Below are 23,068 nucleotides of genomic sequence, written 5' to 3'. Positions count from 1 at the left end.
TGGTCTCAAATTACTGACCTCAGGTGATCCACCTGCCTCGGCCTCCCAAAGTGCTGGGATTACAGGTGTGAGCCACCACGCCTGGCCACAGGTTAGTATCTTTTTAAGTTGAGTGATCAAAAAATTTAGAGACCTCTAAACAACAGAACTATCCAAGCCTGTATTATTTTCTTACTCTTCCTTGGGAATTTCCTGAATATATCACCAACTCACTGTAGCAGAATGTGTCTTTCTGAAAAAGCAGAATCATTATCTACAGCTTAAAGGTCTTACAACAATGTTTAAATATTAGAAACATTCTGAAACATTTTCAGAGCTGGATACAGTTTAGTAGGGAGACATCAGCTATTGCTCAGGAACTGTAGGTAAAACAGGGAAGGATGTATACCAGCTATAAAAAAAGAAAGTCCAATTGTATACTGTGGTGTTTGGGTCTTTCAATAGAATGAACTAGCTTTAAATTTTTAATGTATGTAATGCATTTTTCTGAGAGAGCTACATATGTTTTCCAAGAATCCTAAAAGCAGCCCTAATACAGAATTGATTTTCTAACTTCATGAAGTCGGAGTAGCTCAAGCTCAGAGAACAGAAGGGATTTATCATTACGGGTTAGCATATTGGTGACTCTGCCAAGAAAACGAATTCACACAGTGATGAGCCCCCGCGAGGTGCCCAGAGTGAACGCCTCAACAGCAGCTGGGGAGAGGCGCCTCGCTGGAGAAGGGGGCAGGGGGCTCTTACTGGGACACCTCTGCGATGTGCTTGTGGCGCAGTGCTATCCACAGGTCGTCGTCCTCGTCCAGGAGCACTTCCTTCACCCGTGCCTCCCCAATGCCACTGGTCTCGTACCTAGAATGGAGATGGGACTCAGGTGGAGTGCACTGTCTCCACAACATTCATCGAACCCTCTTCAGCTTACAGCAGCAGCAGCTCACTACCCTCAGCTGCCAGATGTTCACAAGTGCCGTCACAACATTGGACCTGTCAGCCAGGCCTGCTGTGGCAGCACTGACCCGGGCTGCAATTCCTCGGGTAGGAGAGACTCAAAGCTCTATTCAAAGTCAACAAACTTGAAATTCTGTCTTAAAATCTTCTGGGTCAGCTGATACAAGCTCCACTTGAGCTGCCTGGTCCAGGGCATGAAGTCAGGTCATACATGAGTTTAGTTATTTATAGGGGAAAGGCAAAGATCACATCTGCTCCTCTGGAAAGGCGCTGGGATGTCATCCTCAATGTGTGGTGCCTAAATAGCTTCCAGCAGCTGCCTGCAATGGGCCCTCGGCACCAATCACATGGGAAATCGTGAACAGCTGGAGGAAGCACAAATTATAGCTACCAAAAGGGAGAACCGAGATTCACTCATATTTTTAGAATCTTCATTTTGAAACCACTATCTTTATGATGGATGCTATTAAATGCCATGAGAACAATGTCTGTTCTCATACAGTCTGTTTCTCATACAGTCTGGTTCCATAAAAGGAAAAACTGGTTTTTAGAAACTAAATTTCTGATGATTGTTACCAAGCAAAATGTTTTTTATAAATGAAGAAAACAGCTCCTCTGTGAGGAAAGTTCAGTACGAAACTTCTGGTGATATATTTCATCATCATAATATTTCAGGATCTATAAACAAGTTTCAACTCTGCCTCCAGAGAGGCAGAACCAATAAAACAGAAAAAGAAAAAATTTCAACTCTGAATGAGATACACACAAAAACACAAAAATCAACATATTAACATATCCAAGTAGGCTATGACCTGAGGTGCTGTGAGCTGGGAACCAAAGACCTAAAGTGCTTGTCCTCCCCAAAAAGAGGACAAGTCATGAGTTCCTGCCTAGAAATGCCACATGGATTTGGGGAACTCGCAGAAGAACTTACAGGCTAATTTGCAAGGCTGTTATCAATGAACCGTTTTTCCTAGGGTTAAAAACGCTCTTTTGCTGGGCGCGATGGCTCACACCTATAATCCCAGCACTTTGGGAGGCTGAGGCGGGCGGATCATGAGGTCAGGAACTCGAGACCAGGCTGGCCAACATGGTGAAACCCCGTCTCTACTAAAGATACAAAAAATTAGCCGGACGTGGTGGTGGGCGCCTGTAATCCCAGCTACTCGGGAGGCTGAGGCAGGAGAATTGCTTGAACCCGGGAGGCGGAGGTTGCAGTGAGCTGAGATTGCACCAATGCACTCCAGCCTGGGCAACAGGGCGAGACTTCGTCTTAAGAAAACAACAAACAAAAAAACTCTCTTTTTCTGCCAGGCATGGTAGCTCATGCCTGTAATCTCAGCACTTTGGGAGGCTGAGGCAGGCGGATCACGAGGTCAGGAGTTCGAGACCAGCCTGGCCAGCACAGTGAAATCCCATCTCTACTAAAAAAATACAAAAAATTAGCTGGGCCTGGTGGCACACGCCTGTAACCCCAGCTACTCGGGAGGCTGAGGCAGGAGAATTGCTTGAACCCAGGAGGCAGAGGTTGCAGTGAGCCGAGATTGTGCCACTGCACTCCCACCTGGGCGACAGAGTGAGACTCCATCTCAAAACAAACAAAAAAACCCGTTCTTTTTCTAGACATATTTTTGGTTTATGTGCAGAGCCGTATGCACTTTGGGGTCTGTAACACTATACTTACTTGTATACATCATTTTCGATAGGCAGCAGATCATAACTCATAGCCTGAAAAGTCAATTCGTGGAGCACAGGGGAGCTGGGGTCAAAGCCTCGATCCAGGATCAGGAGCTGGGAGCGTGCCTTGTCTGGGCCCTGGGGGAAAACAGGGAGATGCTTCACAAGCCACCCAGCCAACTCCAGCTTCTCCACCTAGTGAACCCCTCTTGTAAAGGAGGGCAGCAGGAAGCGAACTCTGAGGTGCAAAGCTACTAACGCAGCACAGAAGTCAACTGCTAGACAAGATCACCGAAAATACCCTAAAAGACTCCAGCGTTTCTATTTCATAGCAAGCGCACTTAGGGGCAGATATGAAGCGCTAGGAGCCGAAGTGAGTTTATGTAGGAAACTGCCCAAGTTCAACTACAAATGGGGCAACCACCCTCCAATGTGCCCGGGACTAAGCGGGTTCCCAGGACCTGGGACTTCAGTTTTAAAATCAAGGTGGTGAGGAAACAGCTCTGTATCTTGATTGTAAGATGGTTACATGAATCTATCCATGTGTAAAACTGCACAGGACTGTACACAGAGCATGTGTAAAAACCAGTGAATGCTGAATGAGCTCTGAAGAGTGTGTCAGTGTCAATTTTCTGGTTTGCTATTGTGCTTCTGGGGGTTTCCCAGGACGTGGGCCATTCAGAGCTGCAACCAGGAAAGCCCTGGCAAACAGAACAAGTTGGTCACCCTGGCCATGCTGAACACATGTAGATCGCCCTGCCTCAGAGGCTTCAGGCATTTCACTGGAGGCCAGTCCCCAGGAAAAGCAGCACTGGTACATGCTCTGTGGCAACAGAACCAAGCTGTCTCTGGGACTGTCACACAAACACTGCGGTCCTTGGTAAGAGAACCACGTGGTCCAAGCCAGACTTACCTCCCCCATTGTTGGGTCATCAGCTTTATAGGCATCGAGCTTGTCCTGGATTAGCTGAGCCAGCAGGGCATTGTCCTTGTATTCCCTGACAAAGGAGGGGTGACAGAGCATGAACCACCCAGCACCCATGATGGTGCTGGCTGCCCCCAGGAAAGGAAGCCAAGCAGTGCAGCGGGGTTAGGGGAGACGTGAGCATCGTCTGTATTCGTGTTTTTACAATGAGAGTATAATTAGAAAGGAAAAGCAAAATAAAACACTTAGCTCAGTGCCTGGACCATAAGTAAGTGATTTTCTTATTGCTTTTTTCCAGAATGATCTAAGTGGAAACGGACGTCTTTCCAAGCAGCTTCAGATAAACAGCCGCACTTCCACTGGGGGCCCTGACCAGTCAGTCAACCTTTTGCCAAGATCAGGCTCCCAGCCTGACTCTCATGATTCTCACTTTCCTCAGTTCACATTCTCTTGGGTCTTGTTTTGTTTTGTTTGTTGGAGAGTGACATATCAGCTGGCATGGCCCGAACAATGTGAGAACCTTTGAACCTTTCCCCATGGCTGGGTCTGACAGCACTCCCTGGGCCCCACCTGACCTGATGCTGGGGCGGCGGCTGCCTGCTTCCTGGCCAGTCTCAGCACTGCAATGGCCCCGCTACCAGCCTGAGCTCCCGCCAGTCAGTCAGGAGATGCCACCTAGGTCCCATTTCTTAACGGCCGGCCGGCTTTGTCCATGAGTACCAACAGTGGAGGGAAGCCAGGCACTGGGACAGCAACCAGGAGGTGTTTTTCTATGGCCACAACTTCCAGGAGACAATGAAGTCACAGCATGGGTGAACCCGTGATCGGTGGCACCACCAAGCTCTTGGTTACCTCGGCACAATGCCTTGGCAGCCTAGCCTAAGCCCTTCCTGCCCTACCCCCAACCTGCTGGCAGTTCCGAGTCCACCTCTGCACTCTCTCAGATTCTGTCCTTACCTGTCCACCCCGTTCCCATCACTCCAAGACCAGGCCCTTTGTTCCTCCTGCAGCGGCCTCCTGGTTAGCCACCCCTTCTAGTTTTTCCTTGCCCTGACTCCTGCTCATACTCCAGGCTTCACTCTCCCAGAGCACTGTGGTCACCCCGTCCAAATCCCCCATAGGTTTCCAGTGATAACCACCGAAGGACATAATCCCAAACCTGACATCCGAGACCTCCAGAATTGGCTTAATCCCATGCCACTGCCATACACATACACTGTGCTGGACTACCCGTCTTCCCCAAATGTGCCCCACATTTTCCCAACTCCAGGTTTTTGTTTATACCAAATGCAAGAGCCACTGTGCACACAAAATGCTGGCCTCTCTCTTCTCATGAGCTTATCGTCACCTGTGGTCTGCAGATGGGCTTCACCCTTGGCTCAAAGGGCCCTCTCCCTACCGTGGCTGTCCCCAGCACTTGGCCTGTCCTATCTCGCAGGGTCGAGCCTGCAGGGGTGCATCTCTCATGCACACACACGCTGGAAGGCACATCCCACCCATCCTCCCTGATCATGGGCCGGGTCTTCAGCTTCAGGTGCCCCCAGCACTTAGCACACAGCAAGCAAGTGAGGAATGCATGGCTTGATAAAATCTGAGGAACATGTCCTTTGGAGAATTACTCTCTTTGTATTTTATCTTACTCTGAAACATCTTCAGTAAAGATAGTATTTTTAAAGATTAGAAAGAGATTAAAAATGGTAGGCAGCCTGAACTGCAGTTACATATAGGTTCACATTTTCGTTATTCAATAGTTGATTTATGCTTTTTTCTGCATGTATTATTATATTTCACTATAACATTGAGAAGATAACAAAACCATTGGAAGAATAATTTTAAGTGAGAGATGCTCAAATTCTGATCTTCTTGAGACAACTGTCAGAGGAATCTTAAGGCTGGAGGAGGAGTCCAGGCCAGCTCCTCACTTGGGGAACACACGGGATGCCACTCCAGCAGACTGGTGCGCTGCCTTACCCCCGATACCGCACAGCCGGGTACTCCTTCAGGGTGGCACACAGGGTCGCGATCTGCTCTGCCAGGCGCTCCAGTATAGGATTCTTCATCTGAGCCTTGTGGGGACTGTAGAAGCTTTGGAAAGAGTCAGCAGAGTCCAAGGAATAGACCTGGGGAGGAGAAGAAGTATTAATACATATTGTGAAGTATCGGCGTATTCTCCGACCCTGGCAGTGAGTCTACAGAATATGTCCCTGTTTCTTCCACAAATATGTGCTGGGTGCCTACCATGTGCCCATGTGCTAAACACTTGGGAACTATTAGTGACCAAAACATCCCTGTCCTCAAGGAGTTTGCAATCTAGTAGGAGAAAGCAGACAATAAACATAATGAAAAGCGAATTGTGTGGTCCTGAGAAACTGCCAAGTATACGAGAAAATATCAGAGCAGGGGAGGATGTCCAGGAGGGCTGGACAGGGATGACACCAGGACTCGCTGAGAAGGTGACACCTGAGCAAGGGCTTGAAGGTGGGATGTTTATCACCAGCAGAGGACTTCCACATGGAGGGAACAGGTAGTGCCAAGGACCTCGGGCGGGTGTGTGCCTAGGGTGCCTGGAGAACAGTGACAAGCCCAGGAGGAGAGCAGAAGAAGGGATTAGTGTGAGACTACACTGGAAATTGTAAGCTTAGTTTCAATAAATAAGAGACAAGCCAGATACTGTGCTGTGACTGTGGGCAAATAGAGGAGGTATTTATGGATTTAATAATACCTTATCTTCAGTAGTATGTTCTAAGTATTTGTCTTTTCTTTCTTTTTTTTTTTCTTTGAGATAGAGTCTTGCTCTGTTGCCCAGGCTGGAGTGCAGTAGCATGATCTTGGCTCACTGTAAGCTCCACCTCCCGGGTTCACGCCATTCTCCTGCCTCAGCCTCCCAAATAGCTGGGACTATAGGTGACTGCCACCACGCCTGGCTAATTTTTTTGTATTTTTAGTAGAGATGGAGTTTCAGCATGTTAAACAGGATGGTCTCGATCTCCTGACCTCATGATCCAGCCTCCCAAAGTGCTGGGATTACAGGCGTGAACCACCACACCTGGCCGTATTTGTCTTTTCTTTTTCTTTTTGGAGTGTGCTAGAAGTTGAAGATTCTCTCTTAAATGACTGAGTCGTCCAGTTATCAGTATTCTCTTAAATTCTCATTTATATAAACTACCTTAATCTTAAAAAATGGTATTTAAAAATTAGTTTACTTTCTTAAAGTTTCTGAAATATAAGATTGTCAATATGCTAAAGCTGGATTTTATTCTATCCAGGTGGGGATGGAACACACAGAAGAAAAAAAAAATTCCTTCCCCCAAGCGGGTGATAGGCTTTAGGCCAAGTGAGAAGGAAGCCTGTTTTTAAATGTTCACACTATATCTTATGCATCTCTCCTTCTCTAAGAATAGGTCACTCTCTGGTGTCTCGAAGCTGATCTGTGAAGATCCAATATGCCACAATCATCTTTTAGCTCCATAAAATGCATCAAAGTCCTGTAGTTTTTGTTTCCTTGTCTGGTAAGAGAAGACATTTTAACAACTCTTAAAATACCAAGACAAGTTGTGTCTGTTCTCTCACAATCAGCTTCACCTTTGTTTAATAATTTTGTTTGTTTCCAAGGGAGCACTTTATGGGCCTGGCATTTGGCACTTGAAGCGTTAACGGCTAATGACGAAGGCTGCCATCTGCTCTCTCAGCACATGACAAGCTGAGGTTATCTCCACGTAAAAAACAGTCTCCTTCGCAGCAGATGGGATGCTTCTGCTCCCCACCCTCGCTCTCCTTCCAAGCTCGTTTCTGATTGGCTACTCTGTGGTTATTCAAGGAGTCAGCCGACAGGAGTGAACACTGAGAGCAAGGATGAAATGCACACAAAGAAAGGCACAAGGCTGAAGCAAAGTCAGAAACAACCGGAGAGTAAGATGAGGGCAGGGAGCAGGCCCTTTGGAATACTATTTCCATTCAGTAAACATCCACTTATAACCTGTCATTTGGCAATTCAGAGCATGGTACCTTCCCTCCTCAACTCTTTAGCAGGTCCCACCCCACCCTCTCAGAATAAGACAGGATGCAGATTTCCTTTGCACCCCCTACTCAGGCTCACCTGGGATTCATACGGGAGAAATGCAATATTGATTTCCGTCAGAGTTTTGATGACTTTGGCTGCTCGAGATTTTACCAGTTCATTAAACAGGGCATCTGGACAAGCTGCAAGCATGACAAAAGACAGTTGGCGTTCCTGTCCATTTGCTGGTTCATTTAACAGCTGCACATGTACAGTGGGCTCTTCATTTTATCAGGATTTTTTTTTTTTTTTTTTTTTTTTGAGATGGAGTCTCACTCTGTCACCCAGGCTGGAGTGCAATGGCGTGATCTTGCTCACTGCAACCTCTGCCTCCCGGGTTCAAGCAATTCTCCTGCCTCAGCCTCCCGAGTAGCTGGGATTATAGGCACCTGCTGTCATATCCAGCTAATTTTTGTATTTTTGTAGAGACGGGGTTTCACCATGTTGACCAGGCTGGTCTCGAACTCCTGATCTCAGGTGATCCACCCACCTAGGCCTCCCAAAGTGCTGGGATTATAGGCGTAACCCACCACACCCGGCCAAAATCATTCTTCTGCTATATCCTTTCCACTTTCTCAGTGGTGAGTGCTGTGGGAATTTATCCCTAGAGAGATCTCTGGGTGAATTCTCACTGTTTTATACTCTGCGGCTACCCAGGTCAATTCATCTCCCTCTGCTTCTCCGCTAGGATCTGAGCATAAAATCCTCACAACATAAGAAAACTAATTCTAGGGTAATGACGCAGGTTCTGTCTAATACAAAGACTACTGGATTGGAATATCTTTGTAGTTGAAAAATTGATAAAAACATACTACAGCATACAGTGCTAACTGGAAGTCTACATAATGAAATGCCAAGCCTCAGGAAGGTCATTCTCAGCACCAAGCCTGTCAGTCCTGAGGAGAGGTGCTTGTGTGCTATTTTTCAGCAGGAAGGACTGCATGATCTAGTGGGTTTGTATTTGTGTGCACTTATTTTTGTCTCTTATGCAATTTGTCTTCTGAAGAGAAACTAGCAGATCGGGACAAGCATGGTAACAACCCATTTCTTCCCTCTTCACCTGCCTTAGTTTTGGCTCAGCCCAGCTGTGCAGAAATGCTAACCTGCCTGATGGGACTGGGGACAGCTCTCGGTTGTACTCACAGTCAGTGAAGAAGACGTGTGCAGCCCGGTATTTAGCAGTCGGCGGGTCCTTAAAGTCACTGATGAGAGAGTGGACGGACTGTAGACAGGGGGGAAAAAGAGGGACCTGAATCCAATTCTAGAGCCAAATGGGACCTGTATCTGAACTGAGTTAAATCCAATGGCTTCAAGCCACTTGCACAAAATCAGGGGATTTTTGATGCATAATTCTAACACTCATGTTTGGCCACAACCAAGTCCTGAGGACTTAAAATTAGTATTATTTCAGAGTTTAGATGAACAAAGGCCTTCTTAGCTCATTCTGGAATGACAGTATCAGTTCTTTGGAGCCACTGTGATTAGCTGTTAGGAAGACACCCACAAAAAAGGAAACGGGGCAGAAACCTTCCAGGAGATTCACATTGATGACATTTTGGCAATTTAATTGCATCTGTAGAAATTCATATGTAAGCCAGTTTTCAAAGTGAAAAAAAAAGTGTGAAAATTGGAGGAAATTTATATAGACTAAGCCACCTAAGGCTGGCATGGTGGCTCACACCTGTAATCCCAACACTTTGGGAGGCCAAGGCAGGTAGATCACTTGAGCTCAGGAGTTTGCCACTAGCCTGGGCAACATAGCAAGATCCCCATCTCTACCAAAAATTAGCTGGGCATGGTGGCATGTGCCTGTAGTCTCAGCTGTTTGGGAGTCTGAGGTGGGAGGATCACTTAAGCCCTGGAGGTCGGGGCTGTAGTGAACTGTGATCACACCACTGCAGTCCAGCCTGGGTGATGGAGACAGACCTGTCTCAAAAACAAACAAACAAACAAAAAAACCCCCCAAAAAACAAAAAAGGCTGAGAGTGGTGGCTCACGCTTGTAATCCCAGCACTTTGGGAGACTGAGACAGGTGGATCACTTGAGGTCAGGAGTTCGAGACCAGCCTGGCCAACATGGTGAAACCCTGTCTCTACTAAAAATACAAAAATTAGCTGGGTGTGGTGCGGGGGGGCACCTGTAATCCCAGCTACTCGGGAGGCTGAGGCAGGAGAATCTCTTGAACCTGGAAGGCGGAGGTTGCAGGGAGCTGAGATCGCACCACTGCACTCCAGCCTGGGCAACAGAGCTAGACTCCGTCTCTAAAAACAAAACAAAAACAAAAAACAAAACAAAACAAAACCTGCCTAAGACAACTATTACCCAGAAGCAAGGAGTTGGACCTTGTTTGGATGGTGATTTGAAGTAACCTCCAAAATTATAAGATAGGTAAATGTGAACAGTAACTGGATATTGATAAAATAAAATGAAAGCATAAAATACCAAAGTCTGGAGGTGTACTGCTAATTAGATAGAGTGGATCCTACCTGAAGAGGGAGTGCAAGGGGGAAAACTAGAATGATCCAGGGCCACGGAACACAGGCTCTGGTTTTCTTAATACACTTAATACATTCATCACTTCTCACTGCATAAACACCACCCCTCGCCCCATCCCATTGTGGATTGCATGCTTAAACAGAGCAGTGTGTTAAATGCGTGCTTAACCTAGAAATGTCAGACAGTCTGTGCCACATAAATCCCAAGCCAGTCCATCTAACCTTAGCCAGAGTCCTCCTCTGGTGGAAGGTTTACCTTCTCAGATGGAGTGATGAGATACACAGCCTCCAGGCTGGGGAGCGGCTCTCTGCGCTTATTGATATCTTCCACAACTAGACAACAAAACAACCCACAGTGAATAAGAAAACATGATGGGTGACCATAAAACCAGAAGCAATATAGACAGGCTACCTTCAGACTGTTGCAGACAAATATCTACAGCGGGGGATGGGGGGGAATCATTCACCCATTCCTTAAGGTTACCACGTTCCTTGGGAGTGAATTCCATGGTCTCAACATGCCCAAGATGTTAGAATCTGAAATCCGGGCTGGGCATGGTGGCTTATGCCTGTAATCCCAGCACTTTGGAAGGCTGAGGTGGGCACATCACTTGAGGTCAGGAGTTCAAGACCAGCCTGGCCAACATGGTGAAACCTCATCTCTACTAAAAAACTACAAAAATTAGCCAGGCATGTTGGAATGTGCCTCTAATTCCAGCTACTCAGGAGGCTGAGGTGGGAGAATCGATTGAACCTGGGAGGTGGAGGTTGCAGTAAGCCAAGATCGTACCACCGCACTCCAGCCTGGGTGACAGAGTGAGACTCCATCTCAAAAACAACAACAAAGGAAAATCTGAAATCTTATTACACTAGATAGTTCTCACTTCCCATTTCAGTTTAAGTAAATTCATTGATCTGTTCTGAGAGAAAATGGAAAATGCTATCTAATTCTGTCAAGAATGGGTCCTTTGCCTCTTCTTCAGCTTTGTCTCATCTCCCCTAGATAATCCCAATTCCTTTGGAATTTCCATGTTGGGTTTATTTATCAACAGCTGGATAGTTTCATTGCTCTCCTCTGCATATCAAATGAAGGCATCCCAACCACATTCTCTATACAATATTGCTTCCTTCAATAGTGCAAAGATTAAATGTTCTATTTGGTTAAAACAAACCATAGGCTTTGGTTTGCTTGTTTCCTCTACAGTTATGTCAGGGACTTCACCTGGAAAGAACAGCTTTTGGGAGAATCTTACCAATCACCTGGTAATGCTTAAAATGTGTTATCTACTGTCCTCTGGCATGGAGGGAGAAAGGCAATTATACAGGTGCCATTCTTTCTACGCAGATGATTTAAGTAGATAAAAGCATCACTTTAGAGGATTGTAACATTTATAAAGACTTGGAATATTTATAAAGACTTTCACCTCAAATAATGTTCAAATTAATACCAAAATCCCCAAACATCTACTTTACCAGTGGTTATAATTTGTTTAATTTCATAGGCCACTAATACTTCCCCCCAAAATGTTTCAGAGCTTCAACATAGGGTTGCTAACTTTTAAATTGTGTTAAGTAAGAACATGTTTTCTTTGTTTTTTTTTTTCTTTTTGAGACAGTCTTGCTCTGTCGCCCAGGCTGGAGTGCAGTGGCACGATCTCGGCTCACTGCAGCCTCCACCTCCCAGGTTCAAGCGATTCTCCCACCTCAGCCTCCTGAGTAGCTGGAACTACAGGCACATGCCACCATGCTCGGCTAATTTTTGTATTTTTAGTAGAGACAGGGTTTCACTCTGTTGGAGAGGCTGGTCTCGAATTCCTGACCTTGTGAGCCACCTGCCTCTGCCTCCCAAAGTGCTGGGATTACAGGCGTGAGCCACCGTGCCCGGCCGTAAGGACATTTTTTAAAAACCACTTTTGGGGGTAGGAAAGAGTCTGTGTATAGTGGAGAGCTCTGAATCCCCATCTCCCACAAGAAGTCAATTAATAATATCTAATATCACTGAATCAAGAGATAATAGAACAAGCATTTATGTAGAAAAATAAAAAAGATGACCAGAATGAAGGGTGAGGTGGCTGCCTCTGGGGTAATAGACCCCGAGGATGGAAGATAGGAGGACAGGAGGTCACTGCTCTTTTCTTAGATCCTTCTTAGCTCCATTTGGTGTTTTTCTCCTTTACTTTTGTGTTTTTTGTTTGTTTTTGATTTGAAAACAAATAGTTTGAAAAAAAATAGTTTCAAAAATTCAATGAAGAAAATAACATCGTAAGCTCAAAATAGGGGCAAGCCTAGTCTTAAAACTGACTTGGGGCAGGGCACGGTAGCTCACGCCTGTAATCCCAGCACTTTGGAAAGCCAAGGCGAGCAGATAACTTGGGGCCAGGAGTTCAAGACCAGCTTGGCCAACATGGTGAAACTCCATCTCTACTAAAAAAAAAAAAAAAAAAAAAAAAAATAGCCGGGTGTGCTGGCACCTGCCTGTAACTCCAGCTACTCGGGAGGCTGAGGCACGAGAATTGTCTGAACCCCAGAGGCAGAGTTTGCAGTGAGCCAAGATTGCACCACTATACTCCATCCTGGGCAACAGAGCGAGACTCTGTCTCAAAAACAAACAAAAAACACAATGACTTAGATCACTAAATGACATAAAAGTCACATCAAAAATTGTGTATGCGTGCCAGGTGCGGTGGCTCACTCCTGTAATCCCACCACTTTGGGAGGCCAAGGCAGGTGGATCACTTGAGGTCAGGAGTTCGAGACCAGCCTGGCCAACATGGTGAAACCCTGTCTCTACTAAAAATACAAAAATTAGCCAGGCGTGGTGGCAGGTGCCTGTAATCCCAGCTACTTAGGAGGCTGAGGCAGGATAAAAGCTTGAACCCAGGAGGCAGAGGTTGCGGTGAGCTGAGATTGTGCCACTGCCCTCCAGCCTGAGAGACAGCAAGACTCTGTCTCAAACAAACAAACAAACAAACAAAAAAACTGTGTATGCCATTTACAGGACTGTGCTTCTGCTGATAGATACACTAGATCTGTTTTTTAAAAATGAGGGAATCGCATCCACGTGCAACCAAAATGAATACAGACACATACCTTATACCCTTTAGAAATGTTAACTCAAAATGGATCACAGACCTAAATGTAAAATGCAAAATTATAAAACTCCTAGAGGATTACATAAAAGAAAAGCTAGGTGGCCTTGGATTTGGCAATGACTTTTTAGATATGACACCAAAGTGACAATCCATGGAAAAAAGAATTGATAAGCTGGACTTCATTAAAATTAAAAAGTACTGCTCTGTGAAAGATGCCATCAAGAGAATGAAAAGACAGGCCACAGACTGAGGGCAAATATTTCCAAAAGACATATCTTATAAAGAACTGTTATCCAAAATAGACAAAGATCCCTTAAAATTCAACAGTAAGAAAACAAATAACCCAATTTAAAAATGGGCCAAAGACCTTACAGACACTGCACCAAAAAACAATATACAGATGGCAAATAAGCATGTGAAAAGATGCTCCACATCCTAGGTCATCAGGGAAATGCAAATTAAAACAACAATACCGTACCACTACACAGCTAGTAGAACGCTCAAAATTCAGAACACTGACAACTCCAAATGCTGGTAAGGATGTGGAGCAACAGGAACTCTCATTCACTACTGCTGGGAATGCAAAATGGTCAGCCACTTTGAAAAATGGTTTGGCAGTATCTTACAAAACTAAACATACTTACCATGTGATCCAGCAATCCTGCTCCTTGTTATTTACCAAAAGCTATAGCACACATTTCAAAGCGTGAATACAACATAAACATACAAATAACTATAAGGCAAATGTCTAAATAAGCACCACTCCAGTTAAGAAACAAAACCCAATCAGCACCACAAAAGTGCCCTGGCTCTAGCTCACATTCCCCTCTGTCAACACCATTTCCTCTCTTCCCCGCAAACAGAATCATTATCCTCCCTTGAATGGTGAGCTCTTCTCTTGAGGTTTTACCCCCTACGTCTGCATTTTAAAACAACACAGCTGAGCTCTGCGGTCTGAACTCTGTGGAATGAAGGCTCACTATCAGTGGTTTTTCATGTCTTGCTGTCTTTGCTCACCGTTGTTTATCAGATGCATTCATGTTACTGTGAGCGCTCAGGGCTTGCCCATTTTCATCCCTGTAGAGTATTCTGCTGTGTAACTGCATGCAACTGATTTAACCATTCTACACTTGATGGACGTTTTGGTTGTTTTCCACTTGGGGAACCTATGAGCAACACTGCACATGTATTCCTGCACATGTATCCTGGGCACACATACCTGAGGTTGTCTAGGACACCACCTGACCACAGACTTGCTGGCTCACAGGACAAGCATACCTTCAACTTTACTAGACACTGCCAAGTGGTTTTCAAAGGGGCTACACCAGCAGACATTCCATCACGTAGGAGTTTCCATTTTTCTACCTCCTCACCATCACTTGGCTTTATCAGAGATTAAATATCTAATATTTTGAATCTATATCAGCATCTCACTCTGGTTTGAATTGCATTTCCCTGACCACTAATGACAGTGGACAATTTTCATAGATTGATTGGCCATTTGGATTTCTTCTTTTGTTAAGTGCCTGCTCAGAACTTTTTTCTATTGGGTGGGCTGCCTTTTCTTTCTTGATTTAACCTTTCTTTTGGCATTCCTTTAACAGACATTGAATGAGCATCTAGCCCTGGGTTTGGTGCTAGGGATTCAGTGATGAACAAGATAGCCTTGGGCCTCTCAGGAGCTTCTGGTCCTAGCACACAGGTTGCTGGAAGAATCTAAAATCGAAGGAGATAATAATGAATAGGAAAGAGCTAAGACTGCCACAGAGAGAAGGCTCCAGGACTGCTCAAGTGCAGAGAGCATGCTCACTCGTTATGCCCTCGGTCATGATGTCTGTCATCTTGCAGCAGGAGGACAGCATCCTCATGCTTAACTGATCCACCACCAGCACCTGCAAGGAAAGAGAACAGCGTATGGGCTGCATGGCATCTGCTGTGACTCTCACTCAGCTTACCGCATCAGACTCCAAAAGGAGCTCCAGAAGTACAGAATACAGAAGAAACCATATTTCCTATGGACCAAAAGCCCACGGAGACACATGCTCACTTGTACCTCCCATACCCTAACCTAACTTTCTAGGAGTTAGAGTTTCCTCTCACTGATGTAATTTTATAAACTTAAAAAAAATAGTTTTTATTTCCCATGACAAAGTAAATACCCATTTAAAAAAGGAAAAAAATCAGTCGGGCATGGTGGCTCATGCCTGTAATCCCAACACTTTGGGAGGCTGAGGCAGGTGGATCACTTGAGGTCAGGAGTTCGAGATCAGCCTGGCCAACATGGTGAAACCCTGTCTCTACAAAAATTAGCCAGGTGTGGTGGCTGACACCTGTAATCCCAGCTACTTGAGAGGCTGAGGCAGGAGAATGTTTGAACCCAGGAAACAGAGGTTGCAGTGAGCCGAGATCGTGCCATTGCACCCCAGCCTGGGCAACAGCAAGACCCTATCTCAACAAAATAATAATAATAAATAATAAATAAATAAATAAAAGAAGTATCATCTATAGCGCCAACATTCAGAGATAATCATATTAGTGAGTACTTTTTCACGGCATACACTTGTGTTTAAGGGGAGAGTGAACACTAGCGCTTGCACATGTGGTCTGGCATGTGGGGACCTGATGAAAGGCATCATCGGAACTGTGCAACTAACACACACGTCTGCTGGGACATAGTGTACCTTAGTCTAGGCTGGAAGAACAAGAACATTCCAGTCCTGGCCTAAAAGCTTCAGACCTGCAACTCTTCAGCTAACCTTTCTTATCTTCATTCAGCCCACAGTGGAGAGGAAGCTGGCAGTTAAAACAAGGCTATTTCTCCTCTCTTTTTGTAATGCTATAAACTGAGAAGGGGGCAACAGGAGGAAGACACATCAGGGCAGACAGTGTGGATGAGAAAGCTTTCTGCTGCAGTATAGGGGCCAATTAGTTTTTATTATACAAGGCAGCTTCCTCAAGATTAGTTTAAAATTCACAGGTCTACAAGCCCATCAACTGATGGGAAGGGTAAGTGAGAAAGGTATGCTAAAGAGTTCCCACCGCACGGCCTCCCCTTCTGGGTGGTGAGGACAGATGTGCTGGTTAAGACAAAGGCCCTGGGTGAGACTTCAAAATCCTCCTGTACTAATCAGCTCTGTTGTTCCTGGGCCCAATGCACTTGAAACTGCATGGGCTTTTGACTGCAGGAAAACTTGAGGGCAAGAAAGGTTGGTATAAATTCTTCAGCAACATGCAGAAAAAATCAAGTAAAACTGCACACTCTTCTGGCCAGTGTAATTCTCGGCCTCAGACAACAAAGTAGTCCTTAAAATGCTGACTTCATGTATAGGGGGCAGCAGGTGCCACTCCTGTACCACCCACTCCAGGAACCCGGCCCACCCTCAGTTTGATTGGCTTAAATACTTGTTTCAAGTACCCTATAGTTTCCAGCACTGCTGTCAATGTTATATGATTAAACAAGCTTACTATTTTTGTCTTATGTAGTTACGTTCAATGAGGATAGACCAGATGAGGGCTCTGAGCCCAAACTGTACAGGGACTCCATGGAGATGCTTTATGGCCACAAAGGGGCAAGAAGGCCTCTTCTTCCTCTCCCAGAGCCAGCAGAATTATACCTTCTTCTGCTTTATCTAATGGGTTCCAGGTAATATTTTGTTTGAACAAAAGAGTTCCACTGCTAACTGCCTGACCAGGTGGTCTTTAAGATAAGCTTTATGACAAACAGACTTCTTAACCAAGACCATATGAAATATGAGGCAGAGCAGATCACCTTTCTCCAATCCAGGAGCATTCTATACTCTCTGGACACAGCAAAAGCCCTCATTCCTGCCTATAACTTTCCTCCAACTCCATCCCCTTCTGATTTTTCCATGTGAACTCACCTTAAGCCCATTAACTGTACTTTCTACTCACCTTCCATTCCCCCTTCTTCTTGACCTTCTTTATCACATCATGCATAATCTCTAAAAAAGGAGAGAGAGAGAGAGAGAGGAAATTAATGTAATATCAAAGACGTCTACACCTCTCTGTTAGATAAGGTCATTTCCCACCTTAGGCTTTGTGTTTCTGAATCATGCAATTCACTAACTGGTTTACTGAGCCATAATCAACCCACCATAAAAATAGTTCTCAGCCGGGCACGGTGGCTCACACGTGTAATTGGTGCTAGGGATTCAGTGATGAACAAGATAGCACTTTGGGAGGCTGAGGCGGGCAGATCACCTGAGGTCAGGAGTTCGAGACCAGCTTGGCCAACATGGGGAAACCCCATCTATACTAAAAATACAAAAATTAGCCAGGCATGGTGGCGCATGCCTGTAATCCCAGCTACTCGGAAGGCTGAGGTTGCAGTGAGCCGAGATCACACCACTGCACTTCAGTCTGGGCGACAAAGCAAGACTCCATCTCAAAAATTAAAAAAAAAAAAAAGGTTCTCTTCCTGTCTCCTTAATTCAGTGGTTTTCAAACTTTTTGGTCTCATAACTTCTTTACACTCTTAATTATCGTACTGGAAACTAAACTGAGAAATTTTTAACAATATTAATTCATTTAAGATAATAAACTCATATGTTAAATTAATTGCATTTTAATGAAAAATAAATATATTTGTCATAATAAAACATTTTTAGGGAGACAGGTGGCATTGTTTTACACTTCTGCAACCCTCTTTAATGTCTGGCCTCATAGACATTCTCCTGTCTACTTCTGGCTTCTCCCACCTGCTTCTGCAGCCAGTATGTCCTGAAACGTATAACATCTGGGAAACTTCGCTGTGCCCCGTGAGAGAATGAGAATGAAAAGGCAAACCACATCTTGGTCTTAGTATGAAGATAGTTTTGACCTCATGAACCCCCAAAAGGGCTCAGATTTGAGAACCACTGCCTAAAGTTAAGTGGGTAAAAGGCTGTGACAGTGCCTCAGGCCACATGAGCCCTCCTCAAGCTCTAAAAAGAGATGTGAGGAGCAGTTGTGAAATGTTGCCAACCCTGAGCACATCTCCAGAGCACTCTTATCCCCAAATCACCATTTTAATGAGCCCCGTTACCTAGAACACCACACGCACACACACACACACACACACACACACACACACACACACACACACACACACCTGACCAGCTGTGGAGGCTCCATAGGAAAGTCCACTCTTGCTACTCTGTAAACCTGCGTAACACACGCCTGGAGCAACTTGAAGGGCAAGAGCTGTTTTCAGCACATATGCTTCAGTTAGACAATTCTCTAGGGCTCGATGGTTCCTAAATCTGCTTTTGACTATCTTCAGTAATCACTGAATCACAGTAATCACATACACACACACACACACACACACAGCAGTAAACTTGGAAAACACAGAAAAGTATAAAGGAAAAATTCTGGCCAGGCACAGTGGTTCACACCTGTAATCCCAGCACTTTGGGAGGCCGAGGCGCGTGGATCACTTGAGGTCAGGAGTTCGAGACCAGCCTTACCAATATGGTGAAACCTCATCTCTACTAAAAATACAAAAATTAGTTGGGCATGGTGGTGTGCACCTGTAATACCATCTACTCAGGAGGCTGAGGCAGGAGAATTGCTTGAACCCAGGAGGTGAAGGTTGCAGTGAGCCAAGATTACACCACTGCACTCCAGCATGGGCGACAGACCCAGAGCCAGACTCCATCTTAAAAAAAAAGAAAAGAAAAAATTCAATGTATTACTCGTGTGCTTAAAAAACAATCAGGCCAGGCACAGTGGCTCATGCCTGTAATCCCACCACTTTGGGAGGCTGAGGTGGGTGAATCACGAGGTCAGGAGATCGAGACCATCCTGGCCAACATGGTGAAACCCCGTCTCTACTAAAAATACAAAAATTAGCTGGGTGTGGTGGTGCATGCCTGTAATCCCAGCTACTTGGGAGGGTGAGGCAGGACAGTCACTTGAACCAGGGAGTCGGAGGTTGCAATGAGCCAAGATCGTGCCACTGCACTCCAGCCTGGTAACAGAGCGAGATTCTGTCTTAAAATAAAAAAGATAACAGCCGGGCGCGGTGGCTCACGCCTGTAATCCCAGCACTTTGGGAGGCTGACGGGGGTGGATCACTTAAGGTCAGGAGTTCAAGACCAGCCTGGCCAACATGGTGAAACCCTGTCTCAAATAAAAATACAAAAAAATTAGCCAGATGTGGTGGTGCGCACCTGTAATCCCAGATACTCAGGAGGCTGAGGCACGAGAATCGCTTGTACCCTGAGGCAGAGGTTGCAGTGAGCCGAGATCTAGCCACTGCACTCCTGCCTGGATGACAGAGTGAGACTTCGTCTCAAAAAAAAAAAAAAAAAACCAAAAAGAAAAATTATCTGTAATCATGTCAACTTGAAATGCATAATTAACATTTTAGTTTATTTCATACTAGCTTTTTCTATGCACTTTTACATAGTTAAGATCATGTTGGCCACGTGCGGTGGCTCATGCCTGTAATCCCAGCACTTTGGGAGGCCAAGGCAGGCAAATCACTTGAGCCCAGGAGTTAGACACCAGGTTGGACAACATGGTGAAACCCCATCTCTACAAAAAATACAAAAATTAGCCAGTCATGGTGGCATACACCTGTAGTCCAAGCTACTCAGGAGGCTGAGGTAGTGGGACTGCTTAAGCGAGAGGCAAAGTTGCAGTAACCCAAGATCATGCCACTGTACTCCAGCCTGGGTGACAGAGGGAGACTCTGACTAAAAAAAAAAAAAAAAAAAAAAAAATCATGCTGTAGATATATAATTTTATATTATGCTTTTTTCACTTAATGTACTCAATTCACCCATTTTAATAAAAACACTTCCTAGGATTTTAAGGCCTGAATAATTGTTCATGGTCAACAATATTTCCAATAGCCATTTAGATTACTTCGCATGTTTCAGTGTAGTTAAAAACTAGAAACCAATGTATCTATAATAGGGCAGTGGTTAACTTAATTAGGTTACATTTGTACAACAGAATACTATGAACCCATTGGAAATAATAATATGGAGCTGCTGCTGTAGGGAAGGAGGCAGCCACTAACTGAAAAGAGCAATTGCATTTTCTCATAAGTGCTCTGAATTAAATAAATAAGGTGCTATGATTTTTAAAAAGGGTGTGGGCAGCCTACTTAAATAGGGGGTCAGGCAAGGCCACTCTAAGCAAGTTGGACCTGATGAGGAAGAAGTCAGCCAAGAACTAGGAAAAGGAGAAGGAACAGTACAAAGTCTTGTGGAAAAAGGAAAATGAGATTGACATTTTCTGGGAACTGAAGATGATATACGCTGAGGTTGGAGGCCAGATCATACAGAGCCTCGTGGTCTTTGATAAGGAGTATGATTTTATCTGAAAGGCATTGGAAAGCCATGGAAGGTAAGGATGTAATCTGATGTGCTACAGAGAGACAAGAAGGAGGGGGCAAGAACAGAAGCAGGCGGTGGAGTCAGGAGGCCTTTCCAACAGTCCAGGCATGACAGTGGCAGAGGAGATGGTGAGAAGTGGGCAGATTGGATATACAATGTGGAGGTAAAACCAACAGGGCTAGCTGATACACTGGATGTGGCAGAAAAGAAAAGAAACATAACTAACTCCCAGATTTTTGGTTTAAGCCAAGAAATTGATGTAGAGGCACTCAAGGAGTTTCAGAGGAAGGAGAACTGGTCTGTAGGAGAACATCAGGAGTTCTATTTTCGTTGTATTAAGATTGAGATAGCTAAGACACATTCAAGGGAAGATGCTGAATAGGTAGCTAGAGTTAGCTCTTGGGCTTGGAAGCACAGCCTCAGCTGGAGTGAAACACTGGGGACTTATCATCAAATAGAGGCAGGAGGGAAGGCTGCAGAAAATGACTCTGACAAGAGCAGTGAGATGGACGGACATGGTCTTTGTGGACCTTGACGAGCGTTTCAGTGAAATAATAAGAATGAAGCCAGACTGAAATGGGAGAGGAGGAAGACAAGACAGACAACAACTCTTAAGAAGTTTTGCTTTGGCCAGGCGTGGTGGCTCACACCTATAATCCCAGCACTTTGGGAGGCCAAGGCGGGTGGATCATGAGGTCAGGAGTTCGAGACCAGCCTGACCAACATGGTGAAACCCTGTCTCTACGAAAAATACAAAAATTAGGTGGCAGGCCTGTAGTCCCAGCTACTCGGGAGGCTGAGGCAGCAGAATCGCTTGAACCCGGGAGACGGAGGTTGCAGTAAGCCAATTCTCACCACTGCACTCCAGCCTGGTGACAGAGCAAGACTCTGTCTCAAAAAAAACCCAAAAAACAAAAAACAAAAATTAGCCAAGCGTGGTGCTGCATGCCTGTAATCCCAACTACTCAGGAGGCTGAGGCAGGAGAATTGCCTGAACCTGGGAGGTGGAGTTTGCAGGGAGCCGAGATCGTGCCACTGCACTCCAGCCTGGGCGACAAAAAAAAAAAAAAAAAAAAAAAAAAGGAGTTTTGCTTTAAAAGGTAGCAGAGAAAAGGCATGAAAACTAACAGGGTAGATAAAGACATGGATGCAAGGGTAGGATTTGTTTGTTTTTAAAGATGTGAAAGATTATAGCATTTTTAGTGATGCTGGCAATAAGTCAAAAGGGAAGGAGAGAGTGACGATGCAGGAGAAAGGATGGAGCAATGAAAGACTGAGGTCCCTGAGGAAGAGGGAGGAGTTGGAGCTGAGATACAAGAGGAAAGCTTGATCTGGGACAGGAGGCATCCTGTGCGAAGGAGAGGAAAGCCACAGATGGGCTTGGAGATACGGTGGCAGAGGTGAGGGGTTTCCTTGTTGGAGATGAAGTCATTGGCTAAGAGTGGGGAACGGGTGTTATATATGGAAGCTTTGAAGAAAGAAGGTATCACATATCTTCCCAGAGATTGGGAAAGTCAATTTACTATGGAAATGTTTTAGCATTTACAGACAGTACTAAGGACTAATTTGACGGTCATGACCGTGAATTTAAAGTTAAACCAGGCAGCTTAGTAATGTTTTTTCCCAATAATGTTCGGCTGTCCAGGTGCAAGAAAGGAGGGCTGGTTTCAACTAAGGTTAGAATTTTCATATATGAGTACAAACGAGGAAGAAAATGCTCAAAATATATGGCTAAGGGTGAAAAAAGCATGCTACACTATTTTTAAATCAGATATGCATAGGAAAATTAGAAAAACTCATACCAAAAGCTTATTTTTGTGCAACAAAGTTATAATTAACCTTTACTTGCCAATTTGTGCCTTCCAATGCTGTCCCAAGCTTTCTGCATAAGAAAAATGCTCTCAAAATAATGTGTCAGTGACCATCTTTGTGGCCAGGGCTTTTCTTAGCACAAATTATTACATCAGGGTAGCTTTCTGAGTATGGAATAAATTGGTAAAACATCTAAATGTTCTGGTGTCCTGATAAACTCTGCTGAATTACTTTCCAAAATTATGTCTCCCACCCTCACCAGTACTATGTGGCTCTCCAAATTAACATACTAACTGATAAAATATCTTGAGGTTTACTTATTTTAATCTTTGCCACAATGATAGCAGAAAACAGTATATTTCACTCTTTATTTGAATGTATTATATTATTGAGGATGAATATATTTTCTTGCCACTAAAAATTAATATAAATTCACTGAAAAAAATTACACTTAAGTTGCCTTTTGATAGGGAAAGGCAGAGATATAATCAAAAGATAAAACCAAGTACTAGAAGTGTTAAAAGACATATAAATTACCACTGCGCTGCCACCATTCCTAGGAAGTTATTTCCTTTCCAAAGTTCTCAGGGCATATATTTGTCCTGGGTATTGTTAACAGCCAATTCTAATCCTGCCCTACATTTTTCTAATCCAATACCGAAAAGGAAACAAGGATTAGAGCTCAGTTTAGCATTAAGAATCAAGTAGCTTGGGCT

The 23,068-nt window shown here is 44.7% G+C and overlaps 1 protein-coding gene across 1 annotated transcript in view; it reads right to left on the bottom strand.

Moving 5' to 3' along the window:
* The window catches only part of STXBP1 (syntaxin binding protein 1), a 78,950-nt gene that overhangs the window by 23,169 nt on the left and 32,713 nt on the right, over window positions 1-23,068 (bottom strand). Inside the window, 9 exon segments of the mRNA NM_001133100.1 lie at window positions 742-849; window positions 2,630-2,760; window positions 3,536-3,620; window positions 5,519-5,667; window positions 7,644-7,747; window positions 8,748-8,826; window positions 10,356-10,432; window positions 15,002-15,083; window positions 17,104-17,153. Coding sequence (NP_001126572.1) covers window positions 742-849; window positions 2,630-2,760; window positions 3,536-3,620; window positions 5,519-5,667; window positions 7,644-7,747; window positions 8,748-8,826; window positions 10,356-10,432; window positions 15,002-15,083; window positions 17,104-17,153 — 865 coding nt within the window.

The sequence above is a fragment of the Pongo abelii genome, chromosome 13, assembly GCF_028885655.2.
Source record: "Pongo abelii isolate AG06213 chromosome 13, NHGRI_mPonAbe1-v2.0_pri, whole genome shotgun sequence".
NCBI classification, from domain to species: Eukaryota; Metazoa; Chordata; class Mammalia; order Primates; family Hominidae; genus Pongo; species Pongo abelii.
This window is presented reverse-complemented; position numbering and strand designations above follow the sequence as displayed.